At 41.3% G+C, this 26,247-nt stretch overlaps 1 protein-coding gene across 3 annotated transcripts in view; it reads left to right on the top strand.

The window, feature by feature from the left end:
* The window catches only part of SESN3 (sestrin 3), a 45,266-nt gene extending 21,242 nt beyond the window's left edge, over window positions 1-24,024 (top strand). For all 3 annotated transcript variants that reach the window (XM_021544965.3, XM_085575268.1, XM_085575279.1), the window contains exons 2-10: window positions 1,955-2,020; window positions 4,350-4,547; window positions 5,210-5,392; window positions 5,775-6,011; window positions 7,495-7,642; window positions 9,895-10,010; window positions 13,080-13,270; window positions 14,518-14,662; window positions 15,501-24,024. In XM_021544965.3, the coding sequence (XP_021400640.1) occupies window positions 1,955-2,020; window positions 4,350-4,547; window positions 5,210-5,392; window positions 5,775-6,011; window positions 7,495-7,642; window positions 9,895-10,010; window positions 13,080-13,270; window positions 14,518-14,662; window positions 15,501-15,587 (1,371 nt within the window). In that variant the 3' untranslated portion in view covers window positions 15,588-24,024. The remainder of the gene's footprint in view (window positions 1-1,954; window positions 2,021-4,349; window positions 4,548-5,209; window positions 5,393-5,774; window positions 6,012-7,494; window positions 7,643-9,894; window positions 10,011-13,079; window positions 13,271-14,517; window positions 14,663-15,500) is intronic.
* The last annotated feature ends 2,223 nt before the right edge of the window (window positions 24,025-26,247 follow it).

Raw genomic sequence — 26,247 nt, 5'->3', positions numbered from 1 at the left:
TCCTGCCAGAAGCAACAAAGGGATTTTTTTGACATGGTCTGGCCTTCAGGACCAGCTTTGCAGAGCCAGAAGAAGGTACAGATCAGAGAGCAGGATGGAGAAGGTTCAGCGCTGGTATGCTCCAGCAAAAGCTGACAGTGTACAGGTATCCAAGTTGTATCACTCACACAAGCTGCTTCCTTCAGATTATTTAGTGTGAAGTAAAAGTTTTTAACTTTAGTTTCTACATAACTTCCATAAACCAAGTAAAATCCAAGCTTGGATCCAATCTTGGAAAGCATTTATTTTTTTAGTGTTGGTGGAAATGGCTGGCTACTGTCAAGACTGTGTATTCGAGGGCAGAAGATGTCTTCCTGTGCCTTGTGTAACTGTGTGAGGAAGGGGTTGCATGTGCAGATACCAGGATTCTCCTCACCATTTCTTCATACCTTATATTGAGTACTTTTTGTACATGAGAAGTATTTTACAGGATTTTTGGAGCTGTGACAGTAGGCAGCAGATGTAGGAAGTTGTCTCCTGGCTGCTGGGCTTCATGCGGTTGATCCAGCTTATTTCTGCATCTTTTAGCAGCTAATTGTTCCAAAGTCACAAATTCAATTGTCCCACAAGAGTTTGCTTTGGAACATCTTTCCTGAATAATCATTGCTGATTTTTGCATGTTATTCCTTAATCTAATTTAGAAAGGACAGGATGTTTTTAAGGATCAGGACAATAGCTACTCAGCTCCAGTGGCTTAATTTTCCTGGGTGGAAATCAGTGGCATATTCATTATGGGACTGGTACTGCTGTTCGTGTACACATGGCAGTTAAGCTTAAAGCCCCCCTGGTAGAGGTATTTAAGAGTAATTTGTTATGGAAAACTTCAGACTTTTTTGTTAGGAGCACAAAATACTTAGTATGCAAATCCAATACTGCTGTCTGTGGATAACATATTAAGAGTCACCAACACTGTGGTTGCAATTAGGGACTTGAGACAAGTGTGCAGCCTGCCAGATAGGTGGAAAAATAACCATAAAGAAGAAAAGACAAGAAGCAACTGCTTTAAATTATTGCAAGGGAAATTCAGATTAGACATTAGGAAAACTTTAGCAGTTTGAGGAGTTAGTCACTGAAATAAATGACCCGTGGAGAGGAAGGAACCTCCAGAAGAATTGGACCAACACTGTTCAGGAATCACATGGACAGTGTTGGTCCTGCCCTTGATGAATCAGAGGAGCAGGCAGCCTCCACAGGTCCTCTTCACTCCTCTGGTTGGCAGCAGTTTATCTTTGTCCGGTTTCTTATCCCTAATAAATCAAAGTCCTCTGGCTCTTGTTATGCTATCAGCTTGTTCTGTACTAAATATATTCTCCTGCCTTGGAGCTGGGGTTTGCACACCAAGGCTCGTGCTGTGTGCAGTGTGCTCTTGGCTCGGCAGTGAGCCAGGTGGCCTTTTCATCAGATTTCTTGAAAATGCATGTAACTGGGTCTTTCTGGTTTTCTTTTCATGCCAATTTTTGGCACAAAAAGTTCTTACACTCTTCACAGCATCTGATACTGAAAAAAACCAGCATCTTGCTTATAATTTCCTGAATCTGTTTTTTTTCCCCCCTCCACTTTCAAACTTCCATTCAGTCCAGTAAAATGGCTAATTTTAGCATCATGCCACATGTTTTGTTACTATTGTCTGTGTATCTTCAAACTGGTCTGTGCACCAACTGGGATTAGATTTTTGGGGTTTATTTCTGCCTCACCCCTGCTCAAAATTGGTGCTGTTCCTTGCCAAAATGAATGCCATTCCTTCATGCAAAGTACAGGGGATGCAAAGCTGATCTAATGTGGTGTGGTGCCATACAACCTCAGTGAACACCCACGGGGCTTTGAGAAGAGAATAGAATCCAGACCTTGAAGATCTCATCTTGTGAGGTGAATATGTCATTCCTGACAGTGACTGAACTATGTGACTGTTTTGCAGGAAAAGAGAGTACAAGTCTCCTCACCGTTGACAAGAGGACCAAGTGCCTTTATACCAGAGAATGAAGTAAGTTTGCAGTTAACTGGGCTGGGTGATAATTTTGAAAATAATGACACTGAAGGATGGTTCTATGACCCTGCTTATTCCATGGTACCTGGATGAGCTCCCTTGAAAGCAAAAGCAATGGTTTCTCTGGAGCAGGTTCCAGTGGATAAGACTTACCCCATCCTTTCACACAAGTGGTACTATTTGACATCTTTTCTGTCACTTGCATTCCCGGAGACAGCCATGAGTGACAGCTCTGGTCTTCTCAGGTGGGTGTGAACACATTATTAGTAATGCCAGACCTGAAGGGAGGCCTGTCCAGTATTGCAGCAGTGTGATTATGTAGGTCTCAGAGCAGTGCCTGACCTTCAGTTTGAGAGAATGTGCAAATATGACTTCACTCCTTAGACTGTAGCTGTGGCTCTTGAGAGAATTTATGGTTGAAAGGTAGGAGTGGATTTCAGACTCGAGATTTCCACCATGACAAATGCCACCTATGGTTTGTTGAACAAACTACTGCCTCTCTCCCTCATTCCTTTTCATGAAATAGTAGAGTGAATAGAGAGGGTTTAGTGGCAGAATAGTAACACACTGAAGTGATAATAGCAGTACTGGTGTCAAATGCTGCTTTATTGTTGCAAAGGAAAGAATATGGGCAGAGAAATAATGACATAATTGTAAAGGTTCCTATTAACATGCCACAAGGCTTTAGCAGAATTTAAAAAAAAAGTCTGTGGATGGAAATAAATCAGGAGGAAGTACATGCACAGTATGAAGAAGATAGTAATAGAGATGGAGATAAAGCTTAGAAATAATCATATGGCATATTGCTATGCCTAACATAGCAACAGCACAGTCCTACAGGATTATATTTTTATTCTGTCAGCAGAACGTCTTTCTATAACTTGCACTGTTAAAAGGAAAATTCCTGACAAGCTGAAGAAGATTAGAAACCTTACCAGAGACATAAAAAATATTATTTCCCCAAGAAACCACTAAATGAGACCAGAATCTCTCAGATACATGGGAGATACACTTCCTGAAGAATAAGGGGGACTCCTAGGAGTGGAGCGACGTATATACAGGGAGATAAAGTGGTCTCTAATGTGTGAATAAAGTTCTGATGGTAAAAACATTATTAAGGACAACTAAGAAGGCATCAGTTTGGGTATAAAACAGAAAAGCTGCCATAGTGAAGATACACATGTAAAAAGGATGGAGCTGCCTAACTGTGTAGCTGCTTCTCCCCTTTCTTTCTGGCCCACAGATTAAATCAGGAAAGTACAGTGGTGAGAAATGAAAATGTAGTATGTTTTGTTTCTTTTCATGTGACTTCTGTATAAGATCTGATAGAAAAATATTTGAGATATGGTCCACTCATCAGTCCATCATAAAGAAGAAAACATATTTTAAATAGAATATTTCAGCAAAAGCATTGTGCTTTTTGGTTTTAGGCACTTTTTACATTCATGTGCAGTAAAACAGCTAAAATATGTTCTCTTTTCATGGTGTTTGCAATAGTAAGCTGTCTGGTTTGTTACTGCACAGCGTCAAAATAAATACTGGGTATTCTAGTGTTGTGCTTGTAACTTCAGTGGTGAACATGTTGAGAATGGCTGTTCCTGGTGATAAACACTGAGTAATAGCGCTCATACTGTGTCAGGGCCTGCAATGCAAGAGCTACTTACAATTCTGCTGTTTCATTTCATCTTGTGCCCAAGGTTTGGATTGGTTGGAATAATTAAAGAACAGCTTTTGTTTAAAGAAAGCATTAAATTCGTATCCTAAATAATACCTGAATGTTATGGACAAATTAGCATTTGATCTCCTCTTCAATTATACAGGCACAGAAGGGGTAGATTGCCAGGCTGTTTCTATAATTTGGTTACATAATCCAGTTCCTCTCCATTAATTTTAAAATTGATTTTAGGGCTGAGCACTCAGGTGGTGTGTGTCTATACAGGTTGTCTTCCATAAAGAATTTACTTTCCATTTAGCTCTTACTTACTTTCAGCTCTCTATACAGGCTTGATTTCAGCATCTGCAACTTCCTCTGTTTGAAGAAGATGAATAGAAAAATGGTTTTGGGTTTTTTAGAATCATATAAAAGATAACAGATGTTCAGTGTAAAGTGCTCTTCAGTTCTCAGTATACAACGAGGGTCTCTGTGTGTGTATTTGCTTTCATGCAGGCATGTATGTTTGCAAATACACATCAATACACAAAGAACTCCATCACTGTCTTTAAGCCTGGACACAGATAAACCTTGCATACTCACTGTGTTTCTCCCCAGGCCTAAAGCTAGAGAAAATCTCTCCCTCTGTTAATATTTCTCCATCTTACTTTCAAGGTTATGCAAGCAAACGGTTTGGATGAACGTACTAATCTTCTTGTGGAAGAATATTCTACGTCTGGTCGCCTGGACAACATCACACAGGTCATGAGTATCCATACTCAATACTTGGAGTCTTTCCTCCGCAGCCAGTTCTATATGCTGCGCATGGATGGGCCCCTTCCTTTGCCCTACAGGCACTACATTGCTATCATGGTATGTACCAACAGGCTGCAGCTCTGACTTCTGTATTTAAAAAAAGACAAAATAATGGGGGAATTTAAAAAGGAGAAATTAGGGTGGTATTTTGACAGAGGCTGACTTTTTGTTGTAGATTTTTATCACGCTAAAACCTGCCTAGCCGGAGGGTTCTCAGTGAGAATTTGCAACCTACATCATGCCCTGTTTCCCACAGTGATGCTCCTCTCACATGCCCACATCACTGTGCAGCAGTAGGATGAGATGCAGTGGACTCAAGTCACAAGAAATTCCAGATGGACACTAGGAAAACAATTCTGTTTCTGAGGATTTTGAGACATTGCAGGAGGAACCAAGAAAGGTTCTGTGATCTCCAAGGGTGAAGATCTTGTCTGGACAAGGCTCTGAGCACCAAGTTCTAAGTCAGCTCTGTTAGCAGAGGGCTCTCTTCTAGTGATCACTTCCAACCAAAATTGCATTTTGCAATTGAGAGTAATCAAATATATTTTTATTGGAGAAACCTCCATACTGTATAGAAATGCATTGCAATACATTTGCACAGGGCCTATTGGAATGACACTGTACTTTTCTTTTGTGTTATTAACCTGTCTCCCACCCGCAGCAAAACCAGATTACACACTGCTGTGCTGCACTGATCACTCTGTGTTTAATTATTCCAGGCTGCTGCCAGACATCAGTGTTCCTACCTAATAAATATGCACGTTGATGAGTTTCTGAAGACTGGCGGGATTGCAGAGTGGTTGAATGGTTTAGAATACATTCCCCAAAGACTGAAAAACCTGAATGAAATAAACAAACTTCTTGCACACCGGCCCTGGCTGATCACGAAAGAGCACATCCAGGTACCTCTTCAATCATGCCCTGTAAATACCAGTAAATGTCTGGTAAAAAGAACTGCCTACAACTGTGCAAGTGCCTGGTAAGGCTTCATTACCCTGAGATAAAAAGTTCAGGGAAGTACTAGTGCACCAAACAAGCTGATTCTCCTGTGTGACAAAGCAAATAAAATTTTCTTTTTATGAATAGCATTGGCTAAAATAGCCCAAAAGAAAAGAAGTAATATATTAGGTGTCTCTTTTTTTACCCAGTGAGAGTTTGTGTGCAAGGGGAATGTGGTATTACTGGAAGAAATAATTGATCCCATTTTGAAATGTGTAGTGTTTAGTAAAAAACCTAGGGGCCAAAAGAAATTTTATATTTACACTTTTTTTATTCTCATTTCAGAAACTTGTCAAGACTGGAGAAAATAATTGGTCTCTTCCTGAATTGGTGCATGCTGTTGTCCTGTTGGCCCATTATCATGCCTTGGCAAGTTTTGTATTTGGTAGTGGTATTAATCCAGAGAGAGATCTGGATACATCTAATGGAGTCAGACTTATAGCAGTCAACAACTTCTGTGTCTGCGATCTTGCCAATGACAACAACATAGAAAATGCGTCCCTCACAAGTAGCAACTTTGGGGTTAGTGTTGCAAGAAAATTCTTTTGCTTGCCTCTGTTTTGCATTAGAAAACTTAACTTCCATTCTTTCCTGTTTAAATTTTAATTTGAAATTTTTTTTTGTCTACAGGAATGCTTGAGTCTGTTAATTCTTACATACACTCTGGCAATTTCCACTGTAATCTGTTGAAAACCACACTGTAATGGTGTATGGTAGAGCAGTGTGATTTTGATAGTTAATCTCACCACCTGTTGGGCAAGACTAAAACTTTCAGCCAAAAGCTTCAAGTCCCAGTTTCTTTAGACAGTGTGGCATTGACTGGAGCATTGTTTCATCCATGTTGCTAACATAGGGAGTGAAAAGAAAAATGGGAAAAAAATAGAAGTAGTAGTAGTAGTAATAATAATAATTTTTACTTCAAGGCTCACAGTCATGAAACAGTTTGAAACACTTCCATATAGATGGGAGGAAATGTCTGAAATAAAATTATTTAATTCTTCATGCTGGTGTTCCAGTCTTGAATCAACGTGATTAATTTGATTACAAGTTAATTAACTGGACAATTTTTCCTGAAAGGTGCTCTAGAATGCTTTTGAAGACGTGCCCTTGAATTAATGCTGACAGATGAATTAGCCTCATTGCCTTTGATGGAAGATCAGGATTATGAGCAGAGTTGCTAGATACAATTTTTATAATTAGCAGTAGCATGTCATCACTCAGTTCAATCACTGTGACTTAAATTTCTGGGTTGTAAAACGTGCCAGCTCATGCCATGGACGGGCCTTACTTCCCATTTGCAGTGGGCAGAGCATTGCTGCTGACTGCTCAGCAGTGAAGAGTCTGCTAGAAACAATTGTAACTATGGGCAAAAGAACAGAGTCAAAAAGATGGAAAAGAAAAACCAAATAATTTATTTTATGAAAAATCTGAATGATAGGTACACCCAAAACTTTGATGTATTTCTATTAAAAAGAGGTCTTTTTTCCTCACTAAAGTAAGAAAAAGGGTCAACATAGTGGCTGTTTTGGTTGCACATAATGAAAGAAAAGTACTGATCTGCCATCTCAGGTTGCATTTCTGTAAGGCAGTGTTGCACTGCATCTCTTCAGAAGCATATTTTCCATTGCCAATGGGCTGGATATAGTTACCTTAGTATGAAAAGTTGTGTATGAGAGACGTAGGGCATGCAGATGGATTTTCCTGAGCTGTCTGTGTGGTGGGATATGAATGACTGTGGTTTCCACACTCAAACACCACCTCTTCACTGTTAATCCCACTGCAGTAAATTAATGCAGCAGGCCACATTAACGCTTCCCAGCTCCTGTCTTCCTGCTGTGTGAAAGCTGTTTGTCTATGATGTATGTGGCAAAATGCATTCTGGCTTGAGTTTTTGTGTTTGCTGCTGCTGTCTGGTTTTGAGGACGTTTGTTGTCAAGCATGAAGTCTGAAGATGACACACGTCGTCTATCTTCTAATTTTGCAGAATGTCATGGTGTCTTTGCAGATTGCAGATTCTTTAAGTGAGCTGGAGGCCCTGATGGAAAGGATGAAAAGACTACAAGAGGATAAAGAGGATGAAGAAGCCTCTCAGGAAGAAATGACAACTCGCTTTGAGAAGGAGAAGAAGGAGAGTCTGCTAGTAATTAGTGGAGGTATTTGTGCTTTTCCAGTTCAATTTTGTTTGTGCATTTTACAAACTGAATGCTTGAGGCTAGTTCAGTAACTGAAACTTCTTCTGTCCATTTCTTTATTCTGGCTCTTCATGCAGGAGACATGTAGGAAGAGCAATCTTACCTTTTGCTTCATCACCTTAGGATTTCTTGATTGACAAATATCATCCTTTTTACTACTTGAAATTTAGCTTTAGTACATTAAGGAAAGAAAAGACCTGTAGGCGTCCTTAAAAATAGGGTGTACATTTTTTTTTCTTAATATGTTCTGTATAATCAAAATAATAAATGTATTAATTATAATTAATAAATTAGTAATTAATATTTGGTAATATTTCACAGGTGTAGGTTCTGTAGTGCTTAGAACTTCAATGACACTCATAAGTAGCTTTCAGGTATGACATTTAGTTTAGGAATCAGATTATGAGATTCAACTACTTTACCATTTACTTCCCACCTGGAAAGGACATTTCCAACTTGCTGCTCTGAGTGATCATATTGCTGTGCTGTTGCACTGCCTATCTTGTAGTAGAGATTGATAGCATTTTTTTATTCTTAAATGATTTTCCAAATTTTGAGCTGAAACCTTCTTTTCCAATATTATTCATATGCTCTGGAGGCCTTCATCTCTAACTACTGAATAAAGCCTTCTTCATACAGATAGAAAGGTGTTTTTTTCCCATAGAAAGTGTTAGAAGAAAGCTAGAGATTCTGATAGTCTTAATAATATTCTATTTCCTCATAGTAGAAGCTATTTGAAGATGATTGCTTGTATCTTTTTAAAAAGTAACCACTAAAATGCTTAACATTTTACTGCACTGTTCTTAGTGAATTTAGGTCTCCACAGCTTCAGATCAAATGTGTTTGAAAGAATCAATGGGTTTGTGCAAAGGGCCCAAAAAGGAAGAAGAATGTACTGAGGATCAGCAGAGATTGTTTTGTGGTTCTCAAGGAACATGGAAAAATCTCTGAAAGATACATCCAGCAACATCAAGATGGATTTTTTGAAATGGACATTGTAAATTCTTGCTGTAGTTTCCTTTGGTCAGGCAGTATCAGCAGTGCAGATAAATGGACACTCATTGCAGTTTCATTATCAAATCAGGACTTCCATTAGTCTGTGCAACTTCAGGTGTTTAAAGAAAAGGGGTCATTCAAGACAGGAGGGATTTTTGAGTAGGGTTGCTGATAGTTTTGTTGACTTTCTTCCCTCTTTTATCATTTGCTGATTCCAGTTCAGGAGTCTGTGTGTGTTGGGCCTTTGCCCTTTCATGATGAAATCCAGTCCTTGTCAGGGCAGAGGAGTGTATGTGTACAGGTTTTTTATTCTTCACTGAGAATTTGCTGTAGCAGATGTTGTCCAAGCTTCTTCCTACACAGTTATGTTTTGATTGTTTAATGAGGCAAAGAGGAGATAAAGCACTTCTGCAATTCTTAGATTAACTGACTTTCCAAGGCACCAACAGTGGACATATGGCAACTGTTCTTCCAATGCTTGTGGAAGCAAGCTATGATTTTAAATCAGGGTCAAATGCAGTCAGCTATGCAGTAGTCAAGTTCTGCAGAGGTAGTTACACAATCAAGCCACCTGTTTATTTGGGAGGGAAAGATTGACTCCTGATAGAGAACCTGTGTGTGCTTAGTGATATGTTTTGGAGCTCTTTGAAGATGCTTAGTTACTACAGCTTCTGGCAGAATTTCACCCTGATATACTGTAGAGCTCTTTGCTTTCATATAATCTTCAGCTGATATTTAGCAGTGGAGTGTTGTGTTGCTTTCTGGTGCTCATACTCCAGCTTACAGGACAGAGCCAGTGTGATTCCTGACATGAAGGCTGCTCACTACAGCATTCCTTCTGCCAAGGATCCATTATTTTGTTTCTTGTGCTAACACAGTGACTTTGCTAATGATGTTCATCTTCCTGACTTAAGATAACTAGCCTCCCTCAGAAGTCAACAGAGAGAAAAGGAAACCTCCGGACAGAAGTATAGCCTATCTCTTCTCTTTTTGTAGAAGTACATTAGATGTCTGGTATAGGCTGACTTTTAATGGGTTCAATGAAAGGAATGTATCCAATACAAGCAGATGAGGATTGAAATGTTTATTTCCTTTGTACCACTCTTCTCCTTTGCATAACTTCTAAAATGTCTTTTAATCCTGTAGAGTGGTAGTTGGAAGTAGGCCGTAACTCATGTTCTTGCCTAAAGCAAAGCATTTTGCTGTTTTATTCCCAGCATTTGATGATGAAATAGTTTCTACAGATGTCTCCCGTTATGTTGAAGATCCTGGGTTTGGGTACAAAGACTTTGCAAGGCGAGGAGAAGACCATCTTCCAACATTCAGAGCTCAGGTACCACCTCTTTAAAGCACATTCACTCAAAGGATGTTTATATATCTCACTATCTCAGAGCATAAACTGGTTATAGTTGTTTATATAGTGTATATTGTGTATATGTGTATATAGTGGTTATAGCATGTTTGTTGTATGCTCCTTTTCTTGTCCTGGTTCATTAAATAACTCATAACCTTCCATAAATATCCCTGAGATGGAGTCTTTCATTATTTTTCAATCTCTGGCAAGGCAATACTTGGCTTTCCATGTTAACTTCAGTTATTACCAGTTTGAAATGTTTGAATGTTTGAAAACTGTAAAGCATATCTGAAATAAAAGGGAAAGGTAGAAAAGCAAGAATTTCTCTCCCATCCCTCCAGATGTTGTAGAAAAAAAATCCACTGGAGCAACTCTTTATTCCTGTCATTTTACCAAGTACTCTCTGTCCAGTGGCTTTCAATACCTGGGTACATTTAGGTCTGTGAGAGTGATTTGGGGTGTAGTGTTCTCATATGTGCACCAAATCTCTGGACTTCAAATGCTATGTAAGAAAAGGAATTTCTAAATATGATTACTGAAGTTTTTGCTGTATTTTAATACATTTTTCTCAGTTGGAAGAACAGAATATGCATTTTACATGTACATTGTCTTATATACTGATATCCTTTGCCATGACCAGAATCATGAACTTCGTATTATATATAACAGGAGGGATATTCTAGGTGGTTCTGCTCTATCTTATAGAGCACATTCGTAAGAAGTCTAGAAGTAAATGGAAAGCAATGGAAGAAATCTTCAACCAAATCAGAGAACTTTTCAATTTAAATGTCAGTGAATGCAGGAAAACTCTGTGGTCAGAAGATGTATCTGAGACTGTAAAATAAAGAATCCATGATCGCTCTCAGGAAATGTATTTAGCTTTATAACAGTCTCTCCTGAACTGGATAATTTATTCTGTGGTCTTTATATGAGCCTGAAGAAGGTTATTGCTGCCAAAAAGAATAAGGCATAGTCAGTGCCTATAAATCAAGCAATCTGCCTAACTACTTTAGGAGCAGCAGGCTCCCTTGGAAAAAAGCTCCAAAGAAGTTGAAATTGGAACTGAAACATCTCTGCTCTTAAATAAACAGGACAGCTTCTGGCTTACATTCAAAGAAGTCACCTTGATAATTTAACTTTATTATGTCCTACTCTTAGCACTTGGATGTACATACCCACAGCTTCCCAAATTCTCTGCTATTGATGATACTTAAATCTCAGTAGCATCCCAAACACCTGCAATAAGTCTAATCTTTACTCTGTTAAAACAAAACAGCCTTTTTCTCTATGGTTTTAAATTTATTGATAGAAAAAAGGTATTTTGTACACAGCAGAATGTCTTTAAGCTTGTTTTTTGTGGGGGGAGGTTTCACTGATAATAAGATCAATTGCTGTTAGTCAACAGCGCTTTCCCCCCTCTGGGCCTTCTGGCTCTCAGAGGCTTTTGTGATGTCCTGGACATCTTTCCAGGGCTGTATGAGTATGGCATATTTCTAACAAGCCTTACAGTCTTTTGTACTGGCAGCCAGTGGCCAAACATGATGGTGTGATATGTTTTCTATGTCATTGATGCCTGCATCAGACAATGGAGCAGTGTTCTGCTCTTCCCTGCTGTCCTACTCAGGGGGACAGGACAGGAGACATGCTTCAAGGTGCCCAGATGAGGACCCTGGCCTGGCAGTACCTTTGGAAAACAGCTAGAAACAGGAAGGATGGAGACGATGCCCTCAGTTGTAAAGATGCCGTCAGTGATGGGATGATAGAGCACTTGACAAGGATGTGGGCACGCTCTCGCCTTCTGTATGATGGCAGTGCAGAGCACCCTTGCTCCCTGCTCTGGAGCAGGATGGTTCTTGCTGCTGTGCCACCACTCAGCAAAGATTTTCCATTCCTCATATAAGCAGGCAGGCTTTTATCTTGCAATCCAGGTGCTTGTCTAAGACCAAAGCAGCCTGGATTTTATCATTTTTTTCAGGGATAGTTCAGTACTTTATCCAATGATTGTACATCCTTGCTGGAAGTAAAGACACCATCTCTGTTTGGAGCTAAACCAAAGCCTCCAAGAGGAACAAGTTTTTAAACTTAAAGGCCAGTCCCACATGGAACAAATACTGGTCAGAGTGGCAAAGCAGAAGAAGATTCCCTAAGTGCTTCAGGAGAAGCTTGGGGATTTTCATGTCACCCCCGGACATAGACCACAGTTACCTCTCTAGGAGGGCAGAAGGTGTCCAATCCATCTTGCAGGGAACACTGGAGGTCAGCCTGAATTCTTCTGATGGAGAGGTCCAGATGGTCTCCAGTTTGTGTTAGACACGTGGCTGGGGTCAGTAATAGTCACCCCAGTCTGTCTGTACCCTTGAAGGGGTCAGTAATGTCAGGTTGATGTGTGTTCACCTACATGAAGGGTCACTAATTGTTGCCTCAAGGCCCCCAGCCGGGTAATAATTAGCCTTGATTCTGTGATTGCAGAGGGTGGATAAATTGCTTTATTATATCATCTTACACTATATTATACTATACTTCTCATACTATATTATACTATACTTATTAAGAAACTCAGTAACTCTTACAAGTAGTCTGATACAGTTTTGACTTAATTGGTCAATCAATCTGAACACTATCCAGTGTCAATTAAGAAATCACTCTTTGGTAAACCAATCTCCATAATGCATTCCAAATGTGTACAACAACAGGTGTAACAAGTGAAGATAAGAATTGTTTCTCATTCTTTTCTCTGATCTTCTCACAGCCTTCCCCAGGAAAATGTCTGGGAAAGTCTGTGCCTGCTGTCTGTGACCAGAGAGCTCCTGCTACATTTTCGCCTGTAGGCTAATGATATCTGGGGTTGGGGTGTCATAACTTGATATCCATTGCCAGGAATTTCTGGGGGAATGGAGCAGGTGATGTGGATGAAGGATTCAAAATGCAAACTTCTGGAAGAGACTAAAGTCATAACTATCAGACAATAAAAACTGTTGAGTTGTAGAGAAGATGACATAGGGAATTCACTTCATTTGTGTTTTTATATATTTTCTTCTCTTCCTGCAGGACTATACTTGGGAAAATCATGGCTTTTCCCTTGTAAACAGGCTTTATTCTGATATTGGGCATCTCCTGGATGAGAAGTTTCGGATGGTGTATAACCTTACATACAACACTATGGCAACACATGAAGATGTTGATACAACTACACTAAGAAGAGCTTTATTTAACTATGTCCACTGTATGTATGGAATCAGGTATGGACAAAAATTCCCTGGCTTGGGAGTACATGTTAAAACTATGTAAACAGAAAAATAAACCATGTGTAAAGCATCATTTTAGGTTGGGTGTTTAAAGTGGAGATGGTACCTCTGGAAGTTAGACTGGTTTTGCTGGCACATCAGTGTAATTTCTCCTTCCAGTGCAGAAAATGAATCAGGATGGAAATTTTTACAGAAATGTCTTCTCTGAAGCCAGCCTGTATCCTTCATTCAGGAAAGCAAGTTCACAGACAGCACAAAGTTGGGCAGGAGTGTTGCTTTGCTGGAAGGAGCTAGGAAGGCCCTACAGAGGGCTCTGAATAGGCTGGATTCAGTGGGCCGAGGCCAATTATATGAGGTTCAGTGATGCCAAGTGCCGAGTCCTGCACTTGGGCCACATCAGCCCCAGGCAGCACTACAGGCTTGGGGGGCAGTGGCTGGGAAGCTGCTCAGTGAAAAAGACCTGGGGGGTGCTGGACAACAGCAGCTGGACACGATCCAGGGTGTGCCCAGGTGGCCAAGAAGGCCAGTGGCACTCTGGTGGATCAGCACTGGTGTGACCAGCAGGAGCAGGGCAGTGACCATCCCCCTGCACTCAGCACTGCTGAGGCCACACCGCCAACCCTGTGTTTAGCTTTGGGTCCCTCAGTGCAAGAAAGACACTGAAGGGCTGGAGCGTGTTCAGGAAAGGGCAGTGATGCTGGGGAAGGGTCTGAGGCACAAGTCCTAAGAGGAGCAGCTGGGGGGGCTTAGTCTAGAAGTGCAGGGGGCACCTTATCACTATCTCCAAAAACCTGAGAGGAAACTGTAGCCAGGTGGGGGTCAGCCTCTCCTCTCAGGTAACAAGTGACAGGATGAAAACAAATGGCTTCAAGTAGCACCAGGGGGGGTTTCGTTTGGATATTAGGAAAACTTTCTTCGCAGAAAAATTTGTAAAGCATTGGAACAGCCCACAGAAGTGGGCAACCATCCCTGGAAGTGTTCATAAATGGTGGATAGGGCACATGGTTTAATGGTGAACATGGTGCTGGTTTAGGGTTAACCATTGGATTTGATCATCCTAAAGGTCTTTTCCAGCCTTAACAATTCTGTGATCCTACTAAGCCTTTCATATCCTCTCTTAACATGTGGTTTTTGGCCATGTATGATAAATGTTCCAGTGTACAGGCTTAAGAACATAATGCTGCAAAAGACAGTGCATTTAGAAAGTTACATCAAGCAGAATGATTGCTTGTGTTATGTAGGTATGATGACTACGATTATGGAGAAGTTAATCAGCTACTTGAACGCAGCCTGAAGGTTTACATAAAGACAGTGACCTGCTACCCAGAGAGAACTACCAAGCGCATGTACGATAGTTACTGGCGTCAGTTCAAGCACTCGGAGAAGGTATGTGCTCCAAAGCAAATTGCCTTCACAGAGACCCCTGTGCTGCTTGAAAATTAAAACATGGGGACACCTCAAATGGCAGCATCTCTCACATGAACTGTTTGAAATCAGAAAAAAACAAATGAGAATCATTCCTTGAGTGTTAGATACCAATTTGACAAAAATACTATTTAGTGTGCTGGAAATAATTTTTATTATTATTATTTTGAGTCACTTCTCCATAAAATTGAATAGACAACTGTAAAAGAAAAGATACTTTACTTTTATGAAATTTTGAAGATAAGCCTGAGAATGCAGAAGTGGTCAACTATGCCTATACTTAGGATTTGGAGATCAAGAAATGCTTAAATATATATGTGCATACTTTATGGTGTTTTTCAGCAATAAAATGTCAACATGCCTTCAGAGATGATATTTAATGCTTCCTGGGAAGGGTTCAGTGCATGAGTTCCTGCTAGCCTATCTGGCATGAAAACTGTTCCTTATTCTGTTCTCATATACACCTGGTCAAAGATAGTAGTAAAGATAACCAAATATAATTTAGAAAGAACTAATGCTATTAGGATACAAATGGTGGCTTCTCAGATGGAAGGTGGCTTCTCAGATGGAAGACTGCTTAAAGCAGCAGTTGAGGCTAGTTCCTTGCAGTCCTGGGATGTTGTCCATATTGGCATCACTACACAGCTGTCTCTGGAGGAACTGTAGTCCTGCAGCAGGGTACAGGGAGAAATGACAAAGTTTTCTTGCAGCAATACTTTACTAAAGGTTAGAATTTTCAGCCTGAATAAACCATGTTGCATTCAGAGATGAGCTAAATAGCTGATGTAATGTTTTACAGGTTCATGTCAATCTACTTCTGATGGAAGCTCGGATGCAAGCCGAACTTCTGTATGCCCTTCGTGCCATAACTCGTCACTTAACTTGAAGCACTTGCTGGCCTGGAGTACAGGGGCTTTTACTGAGTATGTAAAGACCTTTGGAAATAGATACACACCAGAAGCTGTTTGTGATGTAGCATCAGGTTATTCAATTCTCTAGTGTCAAAGTTTAGCCGTGCTTCTTGGCGGCTGTAATGTGCAATGACGTGTTTTATTTTCTTGATGCTTAACATTACTAATGATAACAAAAGTAACACTGAGGAGCGCTACTCTGCATTGTTTCCGGCTGGATTGCTGCACAGTGGTCAGGATCCTGAAACTGATTTTATTGTACCCAATCCTAGAGCTTTGTTCTTTAAGCACTGGAGTGAAGTGCTTAGAGACTTCTTTTTCCAAGCAATCATTTTTCAGATGAGTGGAGTCCAGCAGAAGATCAGTTCTCCTGTCCTGAGAGCATCCCACCACGTCGTGACTCGCAACAGAGACACGTGGGCTGTGCTGCATCGAATTGCCCACTGGATTCTCCTGTGTGTCCTGGAGTCTGCTGCCAGTCACTGTCTTACTACAGCAATTGTAGGTGATGCAAGATGTGGATGCAAACATCGAGCACACTTTAATGTGAAATTAATCTTGATAAATCCTACAGCATGCTACTGAAGTGCAAAATTCATTCACGCTTTGTCGTGCCCCTTCACAAGGAGAAGAGGCCTCACGATTTTCCATTTCAGCCACACTTACTGTGTCTCAATCATGCATAGTCTTATTTTACTGACAGTCACCCTCAGTTGTCCTGACAATATCCATGCTCATCACGTGTTGCAATTTGTTTAGTTGGCACCTATAAAATTAATACACAGGCTGACCAAAAATAGGGTTGTGGGGTTTTTTGCACTCTCTTCTTTATCAATGTTTTAACTAAGGAAAGTAAAGGAAGGCTAGTATATCTATTCTTTCATATTGGATATATAGAAATTATTTCCCATAACTTTTTCATAGCATGAAATTGTAATATTCGAAGTTTTAAAAGTTTCTATGCATTAGTGTGAGTGAACAAAAGAAAAGTGCAATATTTAAAAAGAAAGCAAGCTTTTTTCCCTGACATGCCACTGCTAAAGTGTCCTTCTTCTATAGCCATAAAGAAATTTTAAAACCAAATTTCTTTATTGTCTAAGGCCTAGCAGTTTTGTTTTAGCTTTTACGGCTTAAGACAACCTGATACTAAGATGCCAAAGCATCCCCAAAGCAAAGCATTTTTGACAACCAGTAATATTGGGGAAGGGAAGAAATAAGCTGCCAAAAATGTCACACTTTTGTGCTGTTTTCTGTTGCTTTTGACTAATTTTTGAGAGCACAAAATGATGATATTTATAGCTTTATTTTGTATTGCATTTAATGAACCAGTGAAGTGCCTAAAGAGATGCTTAAACTTACCCAGTAGAACACAAGTTAACTGCTTCAACTTTTGTCTGTTGGTTTGGACTTTTCATATTTCTTTTGAGGAGGGTGACCTTTATTTCTGTGATATACATTCAAAACTAACTGGACAGGTTTATTTGTAATGTTCTGTTGGATTGTAGAAGTTAATGCAGGACTTTTATTTTCATTGGTGGTTGCAGAATTGTTAGAAAAAAAATACCGGTCATATTTTGACACTTTTCATTTACAAAACCATGGACCAGTACTTTCTCTACTAAAGTTAGTTTTCTCTTTTCTTCCTTTTTTCCTGATCCTTGCTTTGACTTTGCATGTTGTTTTTTCTGCTTTATCTGTCCGTTCCAGATTGGAAAGCCCAATGATTGTACACTTTTCTGCACTTTCAGTATGCAGACTCTGCATGTGAAAACCTTTTGAAGAAAAAAACAGTAATTTTTTTTTAAGTGTCATGTTGGCTATTTAGAAAACTATCCAACAGACAGCACTGGTCTGTCTGTTAGAGAGCATTGGGTAAAACATCAGATTTATCTTGTATAGCTAACTGCAAAGATTTCTCAGAAATACTGAGATGCTCATGTGTGTGAGCTTAGATTTACTTTCCAAATTGTTACGATCCTTTCCCCCCACCCCCTTGTTGTGATTGTAGTGGCCATACCTAGTGGCTTCTGCTGAGAGAAGTTTTCATGCAATACATTCATTTTTTTTCAAGTGATAGGAACTGTTTAGTACTACTTTAAATTTCTTTGCATTGAAAAGTCAAGAAGTCCTCAAGAAACACAGCTGAGCTCTGGAAATGAGGTGAAACTAGATTTGGCTAACTAATATGATGGCTTTGTTTCCCCTCAGAAATGCAAAGACTTCTGGAGTAGGTTGAGTTTTACATTTGGAAACATGAGTGCCTTTACTTCTTTCCTTATGAAATATACTTCATGAGCAAAGTACATGAGCAGATTTGAAATACAGAAACCATAAATGGATTGCTTCATAAAACTTGTAGTAAACCAGTGTTTTGGTTTGTTTTTTTTAAGTGCCATATTAAGTCCCATATGGCCTGCAAGACATTCCATCACAGGAAATGTCATTGTACAACTAGTTTGCAATTTCTCTCTTTTTTTTCTTTAATATTACATGCAAACTTAAAACATCTGGAAATGTTTTCCACGTGGCATTTTTTTCAAAGTATTGCATTTACAGTGCAACAATTTACAGCCTAGTTTTTATACACAAATTTGGGATTTTTAATAGATGTTTGCTCAGAATAGGTGTTTAAAATCAGACAACGCTACCATACACTTTATGCGTGCTTTAGGTTCACACTGTGCCAGCTTCTAATGTGCAAGTGTTCTTGGAATGTTTTGGGTTTTTTTTTTTTAAAGCATGCATGAATGTGAATCTTCACACTTTGTTCATTAATATTTTTCCAAAGGGTACCATAACCATTGGAAGTGTAGATCCTCTCCTTCTGTGTTCCTTCATTGGAATTGGTAATGACCAGCATTCATGTTAGTCCACAAAATCCCAGCTGTGACCAACATAAAAACAAAGTGTACAGTCTCCTCTCTACTGAAGAGAAAGCTTGATAGGTACAAATTAACCAGCTAGCACAGGGAACACTGTGAGTAGGGAACAGAGCTTTTGAGCATGAACAGCTTCTTATCCTTGCAGAGTCACTTAAAATATGTGTTGCTGTAGAGTATGTCCTTGCTGAGATTGCTCTATTTTTTTTTTTGGTAATGAAGAGAAGTGAAAAAGGTGCCAACTGGAGAAAGCATTTGCATTTCCCAGAACACTCTACCCACAGGTGAATTTCATGAGAGTATCATCATACAAGAACAGAAATAATTGTTAAAACAAAAATAATAATTTTAAATTTGGGTGCAGTTTGTGCAGATAGCTACTGCAGCTAGTGCTGTGGTGTCCTATGAGAATTTTGGTGAGCTGTAGATGGATTTATTTTTGATCAGGGCTAAATTGAAACATATATCCTTTGTACTAAAGCCTTCATTAAAATGCAAATCACAGAATCATAAAATCTGCTGAGTTGGAAGAGGTTCACAAGAGGCCCAACTCCTGACCCTGCACAGGAGAGACCCGAGAGTCACACCCTGTGCTAGAGAGCATTGTCCAAACACTTCTTGAACTCTGTCAGGCTTCCCTGGGGAACCTGTTCTAGTGCCCAGCCTCAGGGGGAAGAAACTTTTCCTAATATCCAGTCTGAACCTCTCTTGACACAAGTTCAGGCCATTCTCTCCAGTCCTGTCACTGGCCACCAGAGAGCAGAGATCAGTGTCTGCCCCTCCTCTTCCCCTCACGAAGAAGCTGTAATTGCAATGAGGTCATGCCTCAGTCTCCTCCAGGATGAACAGACCAAGTGCCCTCAGCCACTCCCCGTATGGCTTCCCCTCAAGGCCCCTCGCCATCCTTGTGGCTCTTCTTTGGATGCTCCCTGATAGTTTCACATCTTTCACATTGTGGCACCCAAAGCAGCACACAGGACTTGAGGTGGGGCTGCCCCAGTGCAGAGCAGAGTGGGACAATCCCCTCCCTTGCCCAGCACCTGGATCCTTGAAAAGGATTTACCTCAGCTGTAAGAGTTAAAGAATTGCCACTATCAGCTCATCCTATGTATTAACAAAAAAGCTAATTTAAGGATGGGAAAATCAGTGCTTTACTGCATTACTTGCAGTAAACAATTACAAGTGTAAGTATAAATTTAGAACAGATCAGAAGAGAACAAAAAGGAAAACATGTTGTTGCTCTATTACTTGAGTGCAGAAAGTCAAAGCACCAGATTCTTCAAGTGTATTTTTGTTTGGAGTGCTACTGATATTTTCATGGAATTTGAAAAAAGCAGCTAGCTGCCTAAATTGCAATGGGGGTTTAAGCACTCAGGCACTCAGCAAAATCCTAGAAGATACCCACTTGAATGTTTGAGTCAGATTTTTTAAGAAACTGACTCACCTAAATAAAATAGAATAAAATTAATTTCCATAGAGACTGGAGGAATGATACATACCAGATCCATGTGATTCACAGTGATTGTTAATGAAATTAGTTGTTTTGGGGACTTAATGTAGATTTAGAGAACTCTCTCCTAAAGCAGTTAAACTGTAAGCCACTGCTCTTGCAGAACAGGTTCTCAATGTTTCTCATGCATGTTGTTTTCCATGAACACAGGCATGCATTTCAGGCTCATGATCTTGAATTTGGACTCCCTTTTAGAAGGGTTCATTTGTTTAACCTCTACTTGCAGAAAACATTCATTGGTGGTAGTAAGTGGATAGCATGTGCCTGAACTAAAAATTTTTGGATCAAAAGAAATACCCCAAATCTTCTTGCTGTCAAGTGATGTTCTTTCACTTACTTCTCCCATAAATAAGGGGTGATGTTGCACAAAACAAAGGAAGAAGGAGTGGATTCATTGTAAATTAACTTTTCCAGAGCAGATCTGACTATAAAGCTGTAAGAATTAGTTGCTGTAAGCAGTCATTCCTAGAGCTTGACAAAATGTCAGTTTTCATTACCTGAACTTCAGGTTTACTGTTCTCATGTCCCCTAGCATTATGTTTGTTTGAAAAGATGCATCTACCAGCTTTCCTATATTTGGGAATTGTAAATGAAACATTTTATCTCCAAATGAAAATTAATACAGTATTTCATACCTACTGCATAGATTACAGGTGTGAGAGATGGAGAGAGCACAGTAGTATGGGGAAACTTCAGGAGCATCTTGATCAGTGTTAATTTATTCCTTAGTGCACATTTCCTGGCAGGTGGTTGTGCTGCTGCTCCCCCTAATCTGCATCAGGTCTCTCTTGCAGATATTTAATCTTTTGCTGCTCATCAAGGGGAAAATTGTCATTTTCCAGCCTGCCACCACCCCTGTCCTGCATCAAGTGCTTCCCGTCTTCCCAATTCCCAACCCTGAGCAGCCTCCCAGGTGCAGGGACAACCTCCCAGCCTTAACCTTGAAAACAAGGTTCCTCTATCACTGCCTGTTGTTAAGGGCAGAGGCTCTTTCTCACATTTAGAAACATTTAATTGCCATAGTAGATTATTTCTGGACAGGAAAATGCTAAATGTGGTTCAAAAGGATGAAACTCAGTATTTGCTTAGTAGTCTGTCAAAGCCTATCTCTGGAGTTCAGTAAAAATGCAGTGGATCCACTAAGGAAATGCTTTCTTTGGTGAAATGCCCCATGCTTAAGCTATCAGCTGTGCATGTTTCTCAGAGGGACATCTAACAGGGAATTTGAGGTCCCCTTCTGCCAGGCAGACTTACATGGCCATCTGGTTGGCAGTCCCATGGGTGCCCTGCAGCCAAGCAGACTGCATCCAACCTCTGGAACAAGTGGATTTGGGTTTTTCATTTCTATATGGGGAAAAATCCAAATGCATGTTGTGGAGCAGCTGCTGGAGACAGAGTTGGGTGTTCTTAGGGTACTGAGTATCATCAGGGCTTGTGGAAAACAGAAGCCTTGTTCCTGACAGTAGTTAGAGGTGCTGGAAATGCCATTGTTACAGTAATTGTGGGAAGCAAGCCATGCTGTCGGCATCAGGAGGTGTACAGACCACAGGCACTCCCAAGGGGACAGGGCCGACACAGAAGGAGTTGAGGTATTGGTCAGCTGAAGAAACTTCACTGATGTGTCTGAAAGGTTCTTCTGTGTGCCTGTGCATAGGGGAGGTGGTAGAGGATGCCTCCTTCCAAGGTGTCCAGAGGGCTTCTTTGGGAACAGAGCTGGGACCCTTTCCTTACTCCAGACATGGTGCAGGGGAAGGGAACCATTCTGCCCAAGAAAAACTTGCTGCTGTTGAATTGCATTTTCTTCCCATCAGCCCTTTGAAGGAAGTTTTGAGGCAAAATTGGTCAATCACTAAGCATTGTGTCTCCAGTTGAGGAGTCTGGGGGGCATCAACAGCAGCAGTTCCAAACACCAAAACTGTGTTTCATTCCTCACTTCATGCTCATGTCGTGCCACCAGACCCAAACCTCTTCCCTCCAGCCCAGCTGCCGCATGCCCACATGGCTGCAGGAGCAGCCCGCTTGTGGTGGGTGATGTTGCCATTTTTAGGGGAAAAGTAATAATATATAGGCAACCCTTGGACTCTGCTAGGCAGTGAAGTCAGAGGTCTTTTCACGACTGTGACCAGACCTGGATATGAACTGTAGCTTAAAGAAAACAGGAATTTTGCAAACTTGAAATCTCTCAATTTTACCCTTTTCTCCTTTTGCTGGAAAGCCACACAATGAATGTATATGCTTTATCTTTCTATCCAACATAACTGAAAATCATACTGCCAACTCCTTGTTTTGTATTAGCCTTTTTTTTTTAAAAAAAAAAGGAAAGTTTGTGAGCAATATATGTAGCATGCTGTGAACGTCTGTTTTGATCTTTATAGTTACTCTTTAATCCATCAGTATTAACACCAGTTCTTTTTTGTGTTCCCCTTGGTACTTCGTGTGCAGTGTAAGCAGAAGCTGTGATCGGCTTTGCAGTCCTGTGCCATGTTACTGTAACTCCTTGATTTTTTAGGAAGCACCTGACTGTGGGCCACCCTGGGGCAGGTAGCATGCCCGTCCACGACTGCCACTTTTCAGTCTCTTGTACTATGTATAGTTCTAAGTAGAATAAGCTTTTTAACAGAATATTATGCGGTTTATGAGTCACGCAGGCTGCAAGTGTCTGGTGTGTGAGAGTCTTTGTATTTATAGTTGTTGGGGTTTGGTTTTTTGTTTTGTTGTTTTGTTTTTTTTTTAATTCATAAAGTAGCAAACTTGATAAACATAGCCACTTTAAACTGCTCTTGCTAAACAGACCCTGCTGTAGATAAAATACCACTGTAGATACAGGGAGAAGCATCAGACCTCTCTCGACTGTGGGGGAGCCGAGCCCCTCTCTGCACAACGCACGGTGCGAGCCACACGGCCACCCTGCGTGTGACAATACGTGACCCAAACGCGGCCAAGGCTGGGGCCTGATGTGTATTTAAGCTCCCTGGTGTGTATTTCAGGCTGCCTCCCACACTCTGCTCACCAATGCACGGGGCAAGCATCAGCTCGCTGGCATGAGAGGGATGGACAGACCAGCTGCTGGACCACAAACATGGTCACGGCACTTCTGCAGCCAAAACGCTTCCAAGCCTCTCTCAAGTGCAAAAATTAGCCCTTGATTTGCTGACTGCAGAGCCTGGCACATCGGGGTAAGAGGCAGCATTGCTCCCTGTTGGCAGCGTGGGTCTGAGCCCCCTTGCTGGGGCAGCAGGCAGGGCAGCACCGTGCCCAGAGAGGAGCGTTACATGGCATCTCCCACCTCTGACCCTCTGGACAGGGGTAAATTGTACCCAGCCCAGCCCAGCAGTGTCAGCCTCTTCCTCCTTGTGCTACGGCTGTGTGGGCATTCTGGGATGGAGGGTTAAGGACAAAGCTCTGATACTGCAGCTCCCTCCCACCACCAGGAAGTGAGGAAGTATGGGAGCTCTGTGGGTCCCACAGTTCCTACAGCATCCTGTGGGCAAGTGGCACATCTCCTGTCCTGCCTCTCTGGTCACCACCTGTCCTGAGCCCGGGGATAGGCCACAGGCTCCATGCTTTCAGGGGAGGTTTGCCTGCAAGGTGAGGCAGCTGCTAGGAGCTCACTGTGGGTTCCCACAGCAGCTTTTATCATTTCTTTCCTCTTGTTGCTGGTTGGGTTTGTTGGTTTTTCTTTTTTTTGAAAGGACAGACTGACCTAGTGGGATGGAATTTTTTTGTGTGTGACTTTTGTTAGTTTTTAAGTTACCCGACTTGAATTTATCTGAACAGATGCAGAAGGAACTTTCTTTTTTTGTGAGTTAAGAGACAAAAATGCATTTTTAAACAAAGGAATCATGTATTAACATTTTAACAGCAATTCATAAATCTGCACTTTTTATGAGGTTTTGAAAAATATATTTATAGGTACGGAACAATGGGGTTTGTTTAAAACTGTATCGCATTTATACTTGCTGAAATTACTTTCATTGTTATCAGTAGGAATTTCATTGGTTAAATAAAATGGATAAAATCTGACTCCTGTTTGAGCCATCATTTGCCACATGCTGGGGAACACATCTCTAGAGCAGAACGTCCTGTGTTTTGGGACAAATCCAGTCCTCGAAGTGCCCTTCTTCTCCATGCCTTTGTAGTGGGTTTTAATTTATGTATCATTCAATTCAGATATTATTTAATCCCTCTTCCTGGGAGACCTGAGCAAACCCCAGAGGAGAAGTGGGTGAGAGCCATAAAAACAGGAAGGGCATGCAAAGGCGTGAGGGAATGTGTGCTGAGGGTGCTGGCTTAGGGCAGTGCCAAGCTTACCTAGCAGTCAAATTGCCCCCAAGTGCCCAAACCCTGCCCTCTGCCCCATCCATCCCCAGAGAAGGGTGACTTAGTCCTGAGGGATCACCAGGGAAGTTTGTTCTGGGGGAGATGATCCTTTCCTCTCAGAAAGACTAAACTTGTTAACACAAGCTGCAGACCTGGGATGTTACGGGTGTAACTTTACCTCCAGCTCCAGGATGCACAGATCACAATAAAATAAATACATGTATGTGTATAAATATCTGCGCTTATATAAAGTGCTTATTTATTTCTTTCAGTGGGAGTTCCAAAACTCTGAAAATATCTGTTGTCTTAGGTCCAGGCCCCTTGGTACAGGTGGTGTGGCTGTCACCTCCAGTTGCCAGAGCAGCTCTGGACTGGGAGGGGCACCATCATGAAAAAGATAAAAATCTTGTAGTACTCATCAAAGCCAAGGGATGCTGTAGAATTCTGGCTTGTGCCCCTAGAAGTCCCAGAGCACGGGTGATCAGCAGGGCAGGACAGTGCCACCCCCAAGTGAGCCCTGCCCTAATTTTGGTCCCTGCTCACACCCAGTGTGTGGTGTGAGTGCTCAGATGGGGGTACCCAGCACAGGAGAGGACAGCCCTGTTACCCCATACCCCATCCTCACCTCTCCAGCTGGTTTGCCACAGGAAATTTAGAGCCATCACTTATCATGCTAATGAGTTCATGTAAATATAATTGATTTTTTTGTAAGCTTTTCAATATATAAGGAAGATGATCACTGCATTTGTATTTCCTGCTAAATTAAAACCCTTCTCATCTTCCATGTGTGTGTTTTTTTCCTCAGGCTTTTCTCAGGCCCTTGGAGCAAAACTGAACCTTTCTTACCTGCAGGAAAGTGCTTTTGCAGAAAGGAAGCCCTCCTTCTCCTCCTTCTCCTGCCTGGGGCTGGTGTTCAGAGTATCAGTATATCCAGGCAATAAAATATAGACAAAAATCTAGATAGAGCAAATGCAACAAAATGTGATTACAGTCTAAACAGAAGTGTTTTAGCAGTGGTGACCTGTAACATTCAGTGTTGACTTGCTCAGAAAGGAGTTCCCCAGCAGTTTGCTGCCACAATTTGCAGCCCTGTGGAGGAGGGCTCAGCTTCAGCCCAGACCACCTCTGCCGTGCTGGTTTATGTCCCAGAGGCTCTGGAAGCACCAGAAGGGCTGGGCTGGGGACGGGATGCTGCCTGAAATACAGGCATTTCATTTGCCTTGCAAAATTACCTAACTAATCTCTCTTGGCTCCCTCTGCAATGCGTGGAGAGAGGCAGAGGCTCCACCAGAGGGTGACATCTGCCCTGAATCATCCGCCTCCACCCTCCACGTCAGGGGAAACACGGTTGGGATGCAGCATTCAGCTCACATCTGCAATACAGCACAGTGATGCTGAAAAGATCAGCTGAAAACAAGGTATTAGATTTAAGCCAACCCGTAGGTTTTTTTTTTCTTTCTTTCTTTTTTTCCTGATGGAAAAACAAAACAACAAAAATAATTTTTTGTGAAAAACAGAACAGGAGCAGTTCGTTCGAGGCATCATTACCAGCTCTAATTAGCAGATCTGAGTACAAATCCCCACAACCACAGAGGTCCAAAACTTCATTGCGGTGCCCACAGGAGCCCCAGCAGTGCCAGCAGGACATGGTGCAGGAATGTGCTCAGTGTTGAGCACCTGCATCTGTTCACAGCTGGAAATGGGGAATGGAGAATGAGATTTTGAATAAGCTCCGGAAACAAATAAAGAACTGGAACCAGGTACCCAGATTGATCCTATACCACCAAGCCTCCCTTGGGCTGGGAATGGGGGCATGATCAGAAGCATGACAGGATCTGGAAATGGACAAAATTATCCTGCATCACTGGAGCCTGAGAGCCTGTTCACTTGTCCTTGATCAAACATAAAAGTTGATTGTAGCCAGGT

The sequence above is a fragment of the Lonchura striata genome, chromosome 1 (assembly GCF_050655825.1).
Source record: "Lonchura striata isolate lonStrDom1 chromosome 1, ASM5065582v1, whole genome shotgun sequence".
In the NCBI taxonomy this organism is placed as follows: domain Eukaryota; kingdom Metazoa; phylum Chordata; class Aves; order Passeriformes; family Estrildidae; genus Lonchura; species Lonchura striata.
The sequence above is the reverse complement of the archived record's forward strand: the minus strand, read 5'-3'. Positions and strand labels throughout refer to the sequence as shown.